General features: G+C 45.3%; 1 protein-coding gene across 1 annotated transcript; it reads left to right on the top strand.

Moving 5' to 3' along the window:
- Window positions 1-17,128, top strand: NOC4L (nucleolar complex associated 4 homolog). Its single transcript, XM_026686410.2, has 15 exons — window positions 1-219; window positions 1,802-1,922; window positions 2,595-2,701; window positions 4,603-4,704; window positions 6,386-6,535; window positions 9,053-9,152; window positions 9,407-9,441; window positions 10,228-10,278; window positions 10,916-11,027; window positions 11,330-11,390; window positions 12,077-12,187; window positions 13,240-13,403; window positions 14,366-14,448; window positions 15,898-16,011; window positions 16,964-17,128. The coding sequence occupies exons 1-15, from the start codon at window positions 106-108 to the stop codon at window positions 17,078-17,080; spliced, it is 1,542 nt and encodes a 513-aa protein (XP_026542195.2). The 5' UTR covers window positions 1-105; the 3' UTR covers window positions 17,081-17,128.
- The last annotated feature ends 1,350 nt before the right edge of the window (window positions 17,129-18,478 follow it).

Raw genomic sequence — 18,478 nt, 5'->3', positions numbered from 1 at the left:
GAGGAGGAGGAGCCGGTGGCCGAGGCGGCGCCTGGCCTGCCTTCCTTCCTTCCTTCCGCGCACGTGGGCAGAGGGGGGGGAACCTCTGGAGTTTGGACGGACCCCATGGCGGAGGCTGCGGTGCGAGAAGCCGAAGCCCGGCTGGCTGCCTGCTTGGAGGAGACGCTGGGCAGCCGCCGAGGCGCCAACCGCGTCTTCGAGATCCTGGAGCTTCTGCAGGTGGGCGCAAGGCAGCGCGGCGGGGGACGCAATCGTCTCCGTCCCTTGGAAGGGTGTGTGTGTTTGTACGCACATGCAGTAGGGTCCTTGAAAGGATGTGTGTGTGGTATGCGCATGCAATAGTCTCGGGCTCTTGGAAGGGTGTGTGTGTGTGTGTGTTCGCACATGCAATAGGGTCCTTGAAAGGATGTGTGTGTGTGTGTGTGTGTGTGTTATGCGCATGCAATAGTCTCGGGCTCTTGGAAGGGTGTGTGTGTGTGTGTGTTCGCACATGCAATAGGGTCCTTGAAAGGATGTGTGTGTGTGTGTGTTATGCGCATGCAATAGTCTCGGGCTCTTGGAAGGGTGTGTGTGGGTGTGTGTTGTTCGCACATGCAATAGTCCAGGGCTCTTTGAAGGGGGTGTGTGGGTGTGTGTTTGTACGCACATGGAATAGGGTCCTTGAAATGTGTGTGTGTGTGGTATGCGCCTGCAATAGTCTCGGGGCCCTTGGAAAAATGTGTGGGTGGGTGTTTGTACACACATGCAATAGGGTCTTTGAAAGGATGTGTGTGTGTGTGTGGTATGCGCATGCAATAGTCTCGGGCCCTTGGAAGGGTGTGTGTGTGTGTGTGTGTTGTGCTCACATGCAATAGTCTCGGGGCCTTGGAAGAATGTGTGTGTGTGTGTGTGTGTGTTTTGTATGCACATGCAATTGTCTCGGGCCCTTGGAAGGCTTTGCGTATGTGTGTGTTTGCACGACCCCGCCGCCTCCAGAGCTTGTGGAGATTTTGCAGATGGGCGCAAGGCATCCAACTGGAGAATCCAACCTTCCTTCTTGGGTGGGTAGGAGGCGGTGGGTGTGCGCGCACGCCTGTATGTATTGGAGCGCTGTGTGCACGGGACCTTCCCCAACTACAATCCCCATAGCCCCCAGCCCCCTCGGTCTTTCCCTGCCCTTCTGGATTGCTCAGGTCATTCTCAAAAGCATTTTTTCCCCCTTGCTTGGTCCACAAGGCTCTCTTTATTTTTCTCTGTCCAGATAAATTTTTAGAGCAGGGTCCCCAAAACTTGGCAAACTTTAAGCCTGGTGGACTTCAACTCCCAGAATTGAAATCCACAAGTCTGAAAGTTGCCAAGTTTGGAGACTTCTGACTTAAGAGGGTCAGTCCAGCTGCCGAATTTCACATCATCCCAGCTTCTCAAGTAGCGTTCCCCCCCCCCTCCCCCAAATAAAAGAGGCCTCCTGGTTGGACCTGCTTCCTGAACTCCTCCCCAATTGGAGGAAACCTTCTGTCTCTGGTTCATCGGAAAGATGTGGCTGTTTCCAATAGCCTGCATGAATCCACCTTCATATTTCCAAGAAAATTTGGTGTAGGAAGAAAAAGTGCAGAGAATGAACTGAGCAAGGAGGGCAAGGCAGTTACTCACTGCTCCTGAGCATATGCAGAGCGGCTGCCAAGTCCTTGTTCATCCGGAAGATGCAGCTGCTTTCAACAGGCAACCTTCTAGTTCCCGTGAATGTTTCATGTAAGCTGTCTCTCAATGCTATGATTTACTCCCTCTCTTTCTTTCCCCAAATCCTGGTTTCTCCACCTCGCAGGCCGAGGACAAGGAGATAATCCTGTGTGCCATCCGGACATGCAGCCGCCTCTTCGGAGCTTTACTCACACGGGGCGAACTCTTTGTGGGCAAACTTCCCCCTGAGGAAGACTCTGTCCAAGGTAAGAGGATGCCTTGGTAGGAAAGAGCTGTGGGTGTGGTAAACGGGACACAGGTCTGACTAAGAGTAGGGAAATTTTAGGCCGTTCGCGAGCATGGGTGATATGGCAACAGTTGAGCATCTTTCCTGGTTTATCAGGAAGATGCGGCTGCTTTCAGTGGAATTTTCCCCCTGGTTTGGGGGTGTTTTTTCGCAGCAATCCTTTGGGGTAGTTTTTAAGGCTGTGCATGCCTCAGATTTTATTTGGCAAAAGTTGCTTTGGGGTTGAGGTGAGCACAGCCGCTATGGGTTCATTAAAGCAGCTGGGTCTCTCTCTTTTTTTCTTCCTGGAGGTGTTTTTTTTGTTTTTTTTTTGCAGTTCTAGAAGTTTTCTTAAGCAGACCTTTTGGGATAGTTTTAAGGCTGTGCATGCTTCAAATATTACTTAACCAAGAAGTGCTTTGGACCTCAGTTGAGCACAGCCCTTCTGGGTTCATTAAAGCAGCTGCATCTTTCTTAAAGGATTCGATACAAGAGGTACAGGGCTCTCCTGAATCGACTCATTTAAACAATGTTGGTTGCAATTTTGTGGGGCAGCTTATTCGTGGCTGAGTTTATACCGAATATATATGGTAGCTGATGACCTCACAGCTTCACTTCATCTTTCTCCGGTCCATGCCTTGCTTTGTTTTAGGAAATTACAGCGCAGAAGAGAAATATAAAATTTGGATGAGACATCGCTACAACAGCTGTACCACTTGTCTGGGGGAACTAATGGCACACGAAGCTTTCCAGGTCAAAGTGAGTTTGTCAAAAAGCCAGCTTTTCATTTCATGAATTCTTTCCAAGAAAAAAAAAATAGACTAGCAAAAGTAAAAAAGATTTGTAAATAAATCATTTCTGTCTGGTCCTTTCCATTTTGGGAACATGCTATTTTTTTTTTTAAAGCTACTTTCTCTCAATATTTTCCCAAAGCAAGTGAAAAACCAGCATGTCAAGGAAAACAAACTATTTTTTCCTCCTGGATGTGCTAGCTTTCACATTTTTCATCTAGAGCAGAAGCCTTCAAACTTGACAGCTTTAAGACTTGTGGACTTCAACTCCCAGAATTCCTTCTCCAGCAATATTAGCTCAGGAATTCTGGGAGTTGAAAGTCCACAAGTCTTAAAGCTGTCGAGTTTGAAGATCCTTGATCCTAGAGCATTTTGCAAATCTTCTTTTGCCTTTGCAGAAGCCAGGTGAGCAACATGAACTGAAGAAGCTATATTCTCAAATGAATAGTAATAGAAATAGCACTTAGTTACATACCACTTTATAGTGCTTTACTGCTCTTTTTAAGCAGTTTACAGAGTCAGCCTCTTGCCCCCAACAATCTGGGCTGACCTCAGAAGGATGGAAGGCTGAGTCAACCTTGAGCCTGGTGGGATTTGAACTGCCAAATTGTAGGCAGCTGATAGTCAGAAGTGGCCTGCAGTACAGCACTCTTAACCACTGTGCCACTGAGGCTCTGCATTCTAATTTTCTAACACCAAAGGCCACAAAATTCTGGGTCTGGTGCAGTTCAGCATGTAGTGCACAATTTCTTCCCTAGCAAATATTTATTTTATTTTACTGTGTCCAACTCTTGTGTCGAAAGGGTTCTCTTCCCCCAAGAAGCATAACGATATAAAGTCAATTTACTTTGGCTTTTGCTGTAATTTCGCCATTGTCTCTCTTCGCCCCAAATCGACATCTTCAATCAATGAACTAATTTCCCCCATTGCGTTAAAGGTGTGTTTTTCAAACTTAGCAACTTTAAGAGGGGTGGACCTGAACTCCCAGAATTCCCCAGCCCCGTTAAAGTAACCAACTTTGAAAAACACTAACTTAGTGCAATGGGGCCTGTGCTTAGCAACTTTTGTGCATTTGGCTAGCTGAGTCTTATTCTGTAAATCACAATGAAACAGTGGCTTAGCGCCTCTCAGCTTCCTTAGCCACCTTTTCTGACCTAGGCGTCCCAAAATCCCGAAGCAGACTCCTCATCCCAATAAAACCCCTTTTATTTAGGCTAAGGTGAATTCCTCTCATTCACATCCAGCAAAATCCCGGCAAACAGTCTTTCAAGAGTGATTTACAATCACAGACCTGATCAGGCTTGGAGAGTTGCCAGGCCAATAACTCCCAAGCGCAATGATGTAGCAGAAAATACTTGGCAAGGGGTCAGGAGCAAATCTTCACCCTCATTAAATGAACTGTCTCCTGCAAACCCCACCCCCCTTTTCGCTCCTCTTTATTCCCTATGGGAGGGGCCATTCACTATCCACCTGAGCCTTTACTCCCAAGTAGAACCTTGTTCCCTAGCTGTTCCCTTCTTCTGGCAGCTCTGTGTATGCGCACGCTGGGAACAGGCTCCAGCTGTTCTTCTGCCCCACTGCCATCCGACTCCAAAGGCAGCTGATAACTGTCAGACGGCCTTGTCCCCATCTCTGCCTCCGATGCAGAGCCCTCATCCCACCCTTCCCCAGACTCCAGGACTGGCCCATGTTCCTCCCCAACCTCCTCACTGCTCCAAGTCTGCCGCCAGCAGGCCACAACACCACCAAAGTGTTAAAAACGCAAGATTTTTGAAGAATATTTTGCAGGGGAGGGAAAAAAAAAACTGGACTTAATATTCAACATCTCTCTTGCTCTTCTGCTTTACCTGTTGTCCGTTTTGGTGGAAGGAAACGGCTCTTTGTACCCTGATGAAATTCGTTGAATTGGAAGCCAAACACCCTTTGGTCAAGAACGAATGGAGTTTCAATTTCCCGCGGGAGCTTTTACAAGTAAGTCGTGTGAATTCTGATACAGTCATTCTGTGCTTATCTTCAACTTGGATTCCTGTTGTCCGAATTAGAATGTGCAACGACCCAAAATAATACAAGCAGAGTCCTCAACTTACAACAGTCCACTTAGTGATGGTTCAAAGTTGCAAGGGCACTGAAAAATGTGACCGATGAGCATTTTTCACCCTTACGACTATGGTGGCATCTCCGTGGCCACATGATCAAAATTTGGATGCTTAGTATCTGACTCGTATTTACGACCATCATAGTGTCCTTGGGGGGGACATCACATGATCTTTTGCCACCTTCAAACCAGCAAAGTCAATGGGAAAGCCAGATTTGTTTAACAACGGTGTTACTGATGTAACGATTGCAGTGATTCACTTAACGACGGTGGCAAGAAAAGAGGTGAAATGGGGTAAAATTCACTGAAATGTCTCACTGAAGAACAGAAAACTTGGGCTCAATTGTAGTTGTAAGTCGAGGACTATCTGTAGTAGAATTTTTCTTGATTCAACATTCGGTTCCATTTCTTCTTCCTCTCTCCCCATGCTGAGAAAATTAGCAACTTTGAGGATCCTGAATGGGTGAAATCTCCCCCAAATTCTTTGTTGTACTTCTCCAAACTTTTGCTGGGTTTCTCCCCTCTGGGAGAGAGAATTTAAATCTCCCAGGAAAGGAGTGACAGTGTAAGGATCTGGCTCTCCCTTCTAACTCAGGAAAGTAAAACTCTTGAAACTTAAGTATTTCAAAAGGAACCTTTTATTGAGAAGAAGTGAAAGCAGGACAATCAAAGCAGACTCTGAATTCCCTTAAGCCAGTGGTCCCCAACCTTTTTTTATACCAGGGACCAGTTTCACGATTATTCATTCTTTGTGGCCCAGTACAAAATGATCCACGGACCGGTACCAGCATCAGCACGCACGACCAAGGCGACCCGAGCGACCGGCCAGCCAGCCGTCCCCCGCTTCTCCCCGCTACCTTCAACTCCTCCTTTGTACCTTCTCACGGTCGAAGGGCTTTTCGGGCTCTTTCTTAATCTCCTCCTGAGTAACGCGAGACTCCACTGCCATCGGGACGGCTCTTCGTTCGAAGCCGCCACCCCCCCCCCGACGAAACTAAGGCGCGAGGATTCCTTCAGCACCCAAACGCCGCTTTCCAACCGACAACTGACAAGCTCACCCGGAAGCACTTTCTTAAGCGCCGTCGAAACAAGATGGCGGCGCCCAAGCAAAGTAGGCCCTACTTTCATTCTTTGCGGCCCGGTACAAAATGATCCACGGACCGGTACCGGTCAATACAATTAGAGTTAAGGCAGTAGAGACCCTCTCCTTCCAGTCCGATGTGGATTCAGCCAATCCACAGGTGTGAAGATGTTATTGTAACCGGCTGCCCTGAGAACCAGATAAGCAGACATTTCCCATGGCCATCTTCTACTGGCTTTCAGAGTGAAACAACCCACATGGCCCTCCCCCACTAATACATTCCCTAATAGGTGAGAAAATCTCAGGACGCTCAGGTGCCATGATACAAGTTATAAAATTGCAGTTGCCAAAAGCAATAGGAAAGGATTACATTTGAATCGTCCCCCCCACACACTTTTCTCCCAATTGAATGGCAGTATCACAGTAATGCAAATGGGACCGATTCTGCCTCTTAATTCTCTTTGCCTCCTTTTCAGGTAGTGGTGGAGGGTCTAATCCAGACTGATCAGAATTCCTCGCTCCTAATCTCGCGTTTCCAGGAATACATGGAACACGATGACGTCCGGTTCTTTGTGATGAAGGCAGTGGCTGAAAACCTGGGCACCGTGATGCCGAAGGCCAAACAGGTAACCTCGACGTCCTGGCTGAGAGCAGAACTCCGTTTTATATATTTCTTTTTTGAGGTCAGATCTTCGGAGTCAATACCACTGCAGCCAGTTCTTTTCTGTCTCCCAGGACTTCCTCGGCATGAACACCAAGGTTGAAGGCAGGCAGAATATGCCTACTAAAATGAAACCTCTATTGCCATCCTCCTCCTCCTCCTCCACAAACCTCACTCTAGCACTGATGATGTGACCTAATTGGGTGTGATGACCCAAGGTGGGATACAAAATAAGCACAGTCACAAAAAACAGGTGAAGCCCCTTTTATTCCTTCACTTTGCTTCCAAGCTCCAAATATCCTTGACTGGAGACAAAAAAACTCCCCCACAAACAGTTACGAAAAGGAGAAAATGTCGTTTAAATTAAAAAAATGCCTATAAATTATAGAGTAAAAACAACACAAACCACACTGAAGCAATTAAGGGAAGCAGGCAAGCGGAACACACACACTGGGAAGGACGCCAAACTCGGGAACGACAGACTAGAGATATTTCCACACTTCGTTTCCAGCACTGGTCCATCTTTTTAACCAGTTCTCACAGCTGCAGCCCATGAAGAGGATCGAGGCCCTTTCCTCCCACGTAGACCACACCATTTACGTCTCTCTCTTATCCTCTCATCCTTGCGTGCCCTAGGATGGAGAGGGGATGGGCCTGGGTCTTCCTCTGACTGCCCAGCCGGCCTCTGCCCTTCCCCAGCTTCCTCCACAACCTTGGGAGCCACACTCCCACTCCCTGTTGGCTGTTCCTCTTCTCCCTTGGGGTCAGTCTCCAACAGGGGCATGACATTGGTCTTGAAACATCTGCAAGCTCAGCACCAAAGAGTCCATAGTTCTCCTTCTCCCCCCCCCCCCAGCTCCTCTTCATCTCTGCAAACCTCACTCCCTTCTAGCACTGATGATGTTACCTAGTTGAGTCATGAAACGTCTGCAAGAAAATCAACGAAGCCCAGAGAGCACCAAGGACCCCACAGTTCTCCTCCCTTCAAACCCAACTCCTAGCACTGACAGCGTTACCTAGTTGAGTAAATGAAGCACCTATAGGAAAACAACCAAGCTCAGAGAACACACCATCATCCACTTCCCCCTTCCCCTCTCCCTCCATCGCTCTTTGAGAGAGAGATCTAAAATTAGAAATTAGATGAAGGAAGAACGTTTAAATTAAATGTGAACGTTGTTTATAACTGTAAGTATGCTAACATAATCAATAGGATTATAAATAAGCTAATATAAATATACCGTATTTGCCGGCGTATAAGACGACCCGGCGTATAAGACGACCCCCCACCACCACCGGAAACGCCCTCCAGAAATCCCCGGGGCTGCAGCGGCAGGGCAGAGTGCCAGGGTCCGTGGGAAGAGCGGGAAGGCTGCAGCCTCGGGCGGAGCGAGGCGAGCGGGATGAAGCGGAAGCGACGCAGGGGATCCAGGAAGCCAGAGGCGCCTTCGCTGCGTCCAACAAGCATCCGAGCCGGCAGTGGATATACCGGCGTATAAGACGACCCCCCACTTGGAGGCATGTTTTTCGGGGCAAAAAAGTCGTCTTATACGCCGGCAAATACGGTAGTTAGAATCATTATGTTCTACTATTACTGTTATCGGTACATATGTTACTATTTATTTTTTATTTTATTTTGTAAAATGGTATGCCCGGATAATACACTGTATTCAAAATATTTATATATAAATATAACTCAATGTATGTGCTTTGCTACAAAACGATGTGGTTGGGCTTAGTTTTCGGGGGAAGGAAATTTTTTGTGGGGGTGGGGGATTATGCCTTTGCCTACCAGCATCCATCGATGTTCATCTGGCTGGCGTCCTGTCAGTGTGTGAGAGTTGAAGGCTGTTTGGAAATTGAAACAGTATTTTCTGTGAGCAAAAAGGAGACAGCAAGGAGCCTGGGTATAGCTTAGCTCAACTGTTATGTACTAAAGTGGGTTGTAGGCTTGGAACCTTGACACCATTATTTTTTAAAAAAACTTATGAAACCACTTTCTTCCTCCTGCTCCTCGTTATCAAAACAAATCTCCTTTTCCATTCTGATGAAAAAATACTGTTTTCGTTCTCCATTCTTATGAAAACATCTTTCCCCTTAAATTTTTCTTCCTACTTCTCCATTATTATGGAAAATTATCCCGTTCCTTCCCTTTCTCCATTGTTATGAAAACACCTCCTCTTCCTTTTTTTGGAAGTGTAAGAGTTGTTCTGTGCATCTTTTATGCAACCATTTATTTCATTCTTTTAACTGTTTTAAAATCAAAGGAACAGAAAAAGGGAGTTAAAATAGGAGGAGGAGGTGGGATGAGTTTTACTCCTGCGGAAATGGCAAAATAAAAGTAATTTTAAAAATAGAGAATTGCATCCTATTTTGTTTGTTCTTAGAGGTTATGGGAGAAAAAGCATCTTGTATATATATCTGGTTCTTGCCGCAAAACATTTAAAATATCTGCAGTTTTATCATCTCTTTTTCCTTTCCACAGGCTCCCTTTCCGATTTACCAAAAGAACGCCTTCACTCTCATTTCGTCCATTGTCATGCCGAGTGAAGAAAGCGAGATAAAAAAATTTCTAGTGAATAATGGTGAGTGAAATTTCCTGGCTTCTTGCATCTGTGTGTCAGCCCAGAATTATGATCTTGACAGATGTGCCAAGACTGAACTCGGCTTATTCATGGTTAAGGAATCCATCAGGTCCAAATGATCTAAATCTAAATGATTAAAGTCTAAATTATTCCAAAACTTTGGGAGGAAACTTTTCAAAGGTTGTCTTGATTCTCGCCGCTGTTTTTTGTTTTTATTTTTCATTGGGACTCTCTCTTTCTCTCTTTCTTAACAGCTAATCAGGAGGAATGGAAAGTGTCCAAACTAAAGGTAGATCTTTTTAATGAGATTATTCATTGTTGCTCTTCTGTTATCCTTGTTTAAGGCAAATCTCGAGGGTGGGTTTGTGTTGCATTTCTGGGGAATGTCATTGAAGAGGTGATGCAACAGGGTAGGCCAGAAAATAAGGACCAACCGTACCAGGTTGTGGGAAGTCAGTTGCATGGTAGCCTCCGGAAACATCTCAAGAACTTGGATGTATTTAAATGTAAATGTGGAGGAATTTTTGCGGGAATGATGAAATAAGAATATGTAGTGAAATTGTAAACAGGACAGATCAAAGTATAAGTGTAATGACCATGAAAATATGTAAATTTTGAAAAGGAAATGAAATAGATCTGGAAATGAATGAGAAAACTATAAAATAAGCCCGAGGGAGGTATTTGAGAAAAAGCAACTAGAGAATATATAAAGTAGTGATAAGCAATGGAATATGAAAGATGAATATGTAGCTGAAATTATATCTGTATGGAGATGTGAAAACCTGGAACCATGTTGTTCACTAAAAAAGGATGTTCTATTTTTCTTTTTGTTTTGTGAAAACCCAAATAAAATTGTTTTGTTTTTTTTAAAAAAAAGAACGTGGATGTGTTTTGATGGACACGCTTGGCTTTTCCTATTTAAGCCTGCACGATATGGTTCATTCTGAAGGCTGTTTCTCTTCCTTTCAAATATTTTTTATTGTACTTTTCCTTTGTTATACATCACATATTAAAATGTTAATATGTGAAGGATGCTTCACTTCTTTCTCCATAACTTTTTTTTTCTTCCCCCCAGGAACACAGACGGGCTTTTGAGAGGATGTGGCTTGGATTCCTGAAATATAAGGTGGGGGGCATTGAGGAGTTCAAAGGTCTGATTGTGGAGTTAATGTCACACCTGAGTAATAATTTCATCCATATAAGTCTGGCCTGGAATGCACCTTAATCAGGAGAGATTAGAATGTTTCAGGAAGGGAGGGAGGGAGGAAGACAGAGGGGAAGGAAGGAAGGAAAATGGGAAGGAAGGATGGAAAACAGGGAGAGGGGAAGGAAGAAAAAGAGGAGAAGGAGAACGGGGAGGAAGGGAAGGAAGGAAAGAAGGAAGACAGAGGGGAAGGAAGGAAGGGAAATGGGAAGGAAGGATGGAAAACAGGGAGAGGGAAGGAAAAAAAGAGGAGAAGGAGAACGGGAGGAAGGGAAGGAAGAGGGGAAGGAAGGAAAGAAAGACGGAGAGGGAAGGAAAAAAATGGGAGGGAGGAAAAAAAGGAAGGAAAAACGGGAAGGAAAGAAGGAAAATGGAGACGTGGGGAGGGAGGAAGAAAGAGACAGGGAGAGAGGGAAGAAAGGAAAACGGGGAGGGGAGGAAGGAAGGAAGACCCAACATCATTCAACCTTTGCATCAGGTCATCCTGGAAAAAAATATAGTTGATTGTAGCATCCATCTCCCTTACATAGCATGTTCCCCCTTCTCTCTCCCTGTGTAGCTACCTGGAAGCCTCTACAAAAAAGTGTTGGTCATTCTACATGACTCCATCTTGCCCCACCTGAATGAGCCCACCCTCTTGATGGATTTCTTGACCGTGGCTTACGATGTTGGTGAGTGGGGGTGCCAAAGAATGTAGGGTTGAACCTTGGACTTGAGGGAAGAAACGATGGCGCAAGAAAAGAGGGCCCAGTCTTGAGAAAGGATTGGGTGAACCTTGTCGGCAACTAGCGTCACATCGGGTGGCTCCGAATGTCATCGGCAATTCTGCCGGGTCTCTCGATAAAATAGCTCTTAACTCCCTTTTTTACTTAGGTTTCCTGCTTGAGCAGGGAGTTAGACTAGAAGATCTCTAAGGCCCCTTCCAACTTGGTTATTCTGTGATCCTTAACCTCGCTTTGTACATCTCTTTTAGGTGGAGCCATCAGCCTTCTTGCCTTGAATGGACTGTTTGTTTTGATTCTCCAACATAACCTGTAAGTGTCTTAACAAGTCCTAGAAAAAAATTCCTTGTTCTTCAGCCAAAGGCTTTTAAGTTCCCCTATTCACACATTGCAGTTCCTTTTTCGACCAGCTTTGTCTGGGCCAGGTATCTTCCAGATGTTTGGGGATTGTGATTTCTAGCCAACATCATCATCATCTTTTAATGACCCCATAATCTCTTGTGGGGTAGAGTCTGCACAACTGAATGTTTACTGGCCAGGTGCCCTTCCTGTTGCCGATACGGAGTTACATTCAGCAGATATATTCTCATGGCGCCCAGAGAGAGAAATTATCTGCCTCTACCTAGGATCGAACTCACTGCCTCCTGATTGTTGAGGCGAGGGCTCCACCTCTCGGCCACCGCATCAGTCTGATTTCTAGCCAGCGTGGCCTGTGTCAATTCACACATCACGTCATCCCCTTTTGCAACCTTCTCACAAGCAACGGGGAAACCCGATTCACTTCACTCACCTAACAACTGCAGCGATTCGCTTAACAACCGCAAAACAAGAAAGGTCGTAAAATGAGGCCAAACTCATTTAGCAACAGAAATTTTGGGTTCCGTTGTGGTCGTCAGTCGAGGACTGCCTGTGTTCTGAAAAGTTGGGAAGCGTCTGTTGGGAATGTTGAAAACCAACATTTCATTAATCTCTGTGTTTTTTTGTTGTTTTTTTTGTAGGGAATATCCAGATTTCTACACAAAACTCTACAGTCTTCTGGAACCCTCTATCTTCCACGTAAAATACCGCGCTCGGTTCTTCCGTTTGTTGGACTTGTTCTTGTCTTCGTCGTAAGTCAAGGTTTGATGCTTCACCCCAGACCTTCGTGTGCCATTTCCCATCAGTACCCCGTTAATAACCTAGGCGTAGAGTCTGTTTCCTTGATGGCATCTCCAGCCCAAACCCCTGGGGGGGAAAAAAAAAACACAATACATGAGACCAGTGTCCCACATTTTTGTCCTTGTTTAGCGACTGCATTTAGGATAGGAAGTTTAGGTGTTCACTGAAGCTAAGTCTTAACTCTTTTGAGTGTCCTTACAACCAGACTTCCGTTTTCCTTTTGCTTTTATAGACCTGCAAATGTCATCAGTGGAAGAGTTGGTCATCAAATTACTTTTATTTCCCATTACTATTGTGGGCAGTTGCTAAACAAGGCAGTCGCTAAACAAGGACTAACTATAATGCCTTTATCATTCAGGACTGACCTCTCTAAACAGAAAGGGTGTTTTTAAGGAACATTATGTTAGCATTGTGGAGTTGGGTGGGTTATGGGTAAAACACTCTTAGCATCCATGTCTCTTCTAATGGTGAGGCCCTTGCTGCTTTCTGAGCTTGGCTGTTTTCTTGCAGACGTTTCATGACCCAACTAGGTAACATCATCAGTGCCAGAAAGGGGTGGGGTTTATTCTCTATTTACATATTAGTGGTTTCCTCTGTCAGTGTTGGTGGGGAGTGTTCTTGGTAGTTCCTTGATTAGGAAGTTTGCTGTTAGCTTGGTTGCCTGTGTTGGCAGCCAGTTGGGATATTGGTGTATTGGGGTATAAACAGAGCAAACCCCACTCCCTTCTAATACTGATGATGTCCCCTAGTTGGATCATGAAACGTCTGCAAGAAAACAACCAAGCTCAGAGAGCACCAAAGACTCCCACAGTCATCCTCCTCCTCCACTTCCTTCTCCTTCTCCTCCCTCCCTTCTAACACTGTTACCTAGTTTGGTAATGAAATGTCTACTAGAAAACCACCGTGTCTTCGGGAAAACAACAAACCAAGAGTACCAAGGACTATACAGTTCAACCCCAAGCTACAAAAATTCTCTTTTCTTGGTCTCTTCTCTTCCCAACAGGCACTTGCCGGCATATCTGGTGGCAGCCTTTGCCAAACGCCTCTCCCGCCTGGCGCTCACCACCCCGCCTGATGGTTTGCTGATTGTCATTCCTTTCATCTGTAACCTCTTGAGGAGGCATCCATCCTGCCTGGTGCTCATCCACAGGCCCAATGGCCCAGCAGGTGAGAGAGCTCAGAAAGGCTGCATTTTCACCCGCTCGGTTGAGGTTGACTTAAACTTTGAGGAGGAAGGCTGAAAAAAAGCTGCAAATGTGTACATACAGCCTGGATTGTATCTCCTCAAGGATCTGCTGAAGACACCGGAGAACATCTGGCTGGGCTCTACTCCAGTTTTGCTTGTTCAGTGCACAAAGCAGTCACATCAAGTTCTTTGTGTTGCTTTTCTTTCTACCCCAGCTGATATAGGTTCATGAAGAGGGTTTCCTTAGTAATGGGGGTTGGAGGAGAAACATCTACCCTTTCTTGGGACCATGGAATGCAAGGAGAAGACCTGACACCCCAGAGCTACAAAGCTGTCATAGCAATAGCACTTGGACTTATATACCACTTTACAGTGCTTTTGTCAGGGCTCCGGTAGATGCCTCCATTTAAATCATAAGTCTCGAGCCAAACTTCCAAAACTTCAAAAGGATTTATTGGGAGTTAACATGCCAGCACTGTCTAGGTGCAGCCGACTCTGAGACATGTAATTCACCATCACCCTTGGCCCTGGTTTTCCCTCCACCCCTCTGGGTGTATCGTAATTCATATTCTCCAATGGGACACATCCATAGCCCAGAGTCATCAGTCATGCTCTCCAGTTAGAATTTTGCGCGGCAGAAACTTCAGTCGCCTAGAAACTATCTTTGAAAACATTTATGGAATGCAAGCTGCCCCGTTGCTTTCCCCTCCCTTTCTGTTGGCAACTCTAAAAGACCGCAGAAATATTTTATGAGTTGACAGCTTTACAACCCTGTAACCTCAGAAGGATGGAAGGCCCCGAGTCAACCTTGAGCCTGGTGATATATTTAAACTACCAAATTGCAGTCAGTCGGCAGTCAGCAGAAGTAGCCTGCAGTACTGCACTCTAACCACTGCGCCACCGTGGCGCATGGATGGCTTATTCTTTCCTTTATCTTCTTTAGAGATGCCAGATGATCCTTATAAGATGGATGAAAAGGACCCCTTGGAAAGCAGAGCAATGGAGAGCTCCTTGTGGGAAATAAAGGTAGGTTTTTCATCTAAGACAACCTTAAACATTCAAAAGAGCCACAAAGGTCCTAACCAGAAGCCCCCCATTCAATTCTGGAGGCGACCAGAAGTTCGGTTCCCCCACCATAGAGTCCTCCTAGCATAGCATCCTTATGTCGACCGGAAGTTCGGTTCCCCAACCATAGAGTCTCCCCCTAGCACAGCGCCCTTTTTCCTCTACCTCTCCTAACCGAACACCCTATCAATTGTGGAGCCGACCGGTGACAGGGAGCCACAGCAGAGGGATGAAAGAGCCACATGCGGCTCCAGAGCTGCGGGTTGCTGACCCCTGATCTAAGAAGAAGTTGGTGGAATTCTGGTATCAATCCAGCAGGGAAGAAGATGGATTGTGTCATCCTAGTGATGACAATGTGATTAGAAAAATATTAGAATGTGCAGAAATGAATAGATTAACACTTGCAATTAAAGAGAAGGAACAAAGTGAATATTATAAGATATGGGAACTATTTTATCGAAGGCTAGAGAAAAAAATATGAAATCTAGAAATAGCTAATAGATTAGTGAAATATAGAAAAGAGGTTTATAGAACTAAACATGTCAAGAGGAGTGTTATAGTAATAAAGGTATTGTGTATATTAATAATATAAACTGGGACTCGGGAGGCAGAGAATAGATGGGGGCAGGGCCAGTCAGAGGTGGTATTTGCCAGTTCTCCAAACTACTCAAAATTTCTGCTACCTGTTCTGACCCAAACCCTTTTCCAATAAAACAAACATGAACCAAAGGGAACAGAAACCTTTTAATGATTCTTACGAATCCCCGGTTAAAAGGCTGCTGCAAACTAATTAACTTTGATAAGCACAAGCCTCGCCAAAATTCTGCGAAGCTGCGAAGAATAACAGATAATTTACAGCACAAGAATCTTCAAAAACCAACAAGATACTGCAATGTCCACGAGGTTGGAGTTTCAAAACGTTTTTGCTTCCTGCAAAGAACGTTCGCTTCACAGCTGGCTTTTATCTTCTTGAAGGAGGGGCCATTACCTTGCAGCCTTACTCCCGAGCCGCCCGTGCTGCTGCAGCTGCTCTTTCCTACGAGCAGCCCTGTGCGCACACGCACTTGGCACAGGCTCCTCGGGAACCTCCTCATCGCTGCTGCCAGCCCCCACAATCTCTGAATGCAGCACTCCACTCCCTAATGGTCCTGGCCTCTCATCTGAATCCTTGCTCTCCTCAGCCGTCTTGTACCGGCTGCCAGCTAACCACAACACTACCAGTTCTCTGGAACCGGTCAGAACCGGCTGAATACCACCTCTGTTGGGGACCCCTGGTGTACCATAGCTGTGTTCCTAACGTAAGGATCCTAGAAGCATGGAGGAACTGTCTTTGGTGATGGAATGATAGCTATTTGTCAAGGCTTTAATAGATGTCAGGCAACCGTGTCTTTCTTTTTTGGGGTTCCCTAGACATTGCAGAACCATTATCATCCTGACGTTGCCAAGGCTGCGGAAGAAATTAACCTGCCTCTCTCCCAAATGGAACAGGATTTGTCTGAGATCCTAGAGTTGACATCCTTTGAGGTAATGCTGTCCTTATAAAGCACGGGGACAATTTCTATACCTTGGAAACCTCCCGTTGAGTAGTTGCCAGCAGTAGCCATTGCGGGCTGGGGAATTCTGGGAGTCAAAAGTCTTGAGATTCTAAAATGGATGGCCGTCCAGATAAGGTGTGTCCGTCTGAATAGCAACAGCACTTAGGATGTATATACCGCTTCACATATATCACAGCCCTCTCTTAAGCGGTTCACAGAGTCAGCCTGTTGCCCCCCAAGGGTCTGAGTCTTCATTTGATCCATCTTGGAAGGAGGGAAGGCCGAGTCAACCTTGAGCCGGTGAGAATCGAACTGCTGGCAGCTGGCAGAATTAGCCTGCAAGCCTGCATCCTAACCACTGGTGCGTGGTGCGGTGGCTTAGAGGTGGGGCTCTTGCCTCACAATCGGGAGGCTGTGACTTCGATCCTAGGTAAAGGCAGATATTTCTCTCTCGGGGCATAATGAGAATTTATCTGCTGAATAAAATTCCGCGTCGGCGACAGGAAGGGCATCTGGCCAGTAAGCACTCTGCTAGCTCCATTCAGTTGACCAAGCTCCACTCCGCAAGGGATTATGGGGTCGTTAAATGAAGATTCTAACCACTGTGCAACATGGAAGGAAGGAAGGAAAGAAAAGAGCAATAGCACTTAACTTATATACTACTTCACAGTGCTTACAGCCCTTTCTAAGCGCAACAAAATATATATATATATATATATATATACACACACACACACACACACACACATTTGTACAATGGCAGCTGAAGGATTGGTGTTGTTTTCTCAAAAGCAGTCTGGGAAATGTCAGACACAACCAAGCTGGTATTGATTGCTGGAGAAAAAAAAAAGAAACTGCGAGCGAACATGGAAAATAAATTGGTTTTTTTTCTCCCCCTTCTCTCCCTCCCTCTTTCCCTCCCTCCCTCTCCACCCCCAAAGATATTTGATAGGGATATTAAGAAAGAATCGAAGGATGTTCCATTGGAATATCAGCAACCCCGCGGCCTCTTTGGAAAAAAAGACGATCTCTGTGCACAATATTTTTCACTGGAATGACTCCATGGGGTAACAGAACACAATAAATACCTTCTTTTTTAAAAAAAATCTAAAGTGTTATGCACTGCAATCCTTGATGCTCTTAAGATTGTGGGTGTATTTCTTCTTTTTTTTAAGTTTAAAAAATACTTCATTGAACACAAAAGATTAAAATATACAACTATACAAAAGTAAAAAAAAGTCATACAAATAAACACATTCTATAGTAAAACTAATATTTTTCTCTAATACATTTTGATAGTGATTTAAATATCTCATAGAAAATATTAAATGGCAGTAACTTCCTATCCCTTGTAGAATAACTGTATTAATAATATATAATACATAATAATCTATTATTACTATTGGATTATAACTGTATTTTGATAGATAATAGCTTAGTCAAAGAGAGAGGGGAGTAAAATTAGTATTCTATAGATTCCTAACCTTTAGCATATATATGATTATGGGTGTATTTCTTGACTGCTTGTTCCTTCACTTGTCAAGAGTTGGTTCTGGTTTGTTCTGGATTTCAACATTGGCCAGCAGAGAGCAGCAACGGCTGTCAGAAGTTTTAAGAAAAAAAGCAACAACAACATGGCTAATAGCAAGAAGACCAGGTAGTCCTCGACTTAGGCCCTTAATGGAGCTCATCATTTCTGTTGTTAAGCAAGACAGGTGTTAAGCGAATTTGGCCCCATTTTACATCCTTTCTTGCCACCGTCGTTAAGTGTAACACTGGATTTTAAGTGAATCTGGCTTCCCCATGGACTTCACTTGTTAGATGGTTGGCAAAGGGGATCACGTGACTTCCCAGACACTGCGACCGTCATAAATATGAACCAGTTGCCGAGCAATTTTGATCACGTGACCCATAGGGATGCCGCAGAGGTCGTAAGTGTGGAAAAAAGGTGATCGGTCTCCCTTTTCAGTGCCGTCGTTTCGAACAGTCACTAAATGAACTGTTGTAGGTCGAGGACTGTGTAGAGTGGAGGGTTGGAGACCTGGTGTCAACCATGGGGAAAATCAGGAGATCCAGACAGTTCAAATGAAGGTAAAGGTTTAAGCTCTCTACAAGTATCTGATCTACTAAGGGTCAAGGCAAATTGGTGGTAAAGTCATGGAAAATGGGCCAGTCGTGGAGTCTGGGATGCGTCAGAAGCAAAGATGGGCCCAGGGCCGTCTGACAGTTATCAGCTGCCTTCGGAGTCGGACATCAGTGAGGCAGAAGAACAGCTGGAGCCTGTTCTCTGTGCGAATGCACAGAGCTACCAGGAGAAGGGAACAGCTAAGGAATAAAGGTCGACTTGGGAGCAAAGCCACAGGTGGATGGTGAATAGCCCCTCCCACAGGGAATAAAAGAGGAGCGAAAGGGGAGTGGGGTTTTGCAGGAGACAATTCATTTGGGTGAAGATCTGT

Source organism: Notechis scutatus, chromosome 13 (assembly GCF_049901735.1).
Source record: "Notechis scutatus isolate UNSWTSFEM ecotype Mainland chromosome 13, rNotScu1.2, whole genome shotgun sequence".
NCBI classification, from domain to species: Eukaryota; Metazoa; Chordata; class Lepidosauria; order Squamata; family Elapidae; genus Notechis; species Notechis scutatus.
The sequence above is the reverse complement of the archived record's forward strand: the minus strand, read 5'-3'. Positions and strand labels throughout refer to the sequence as shown.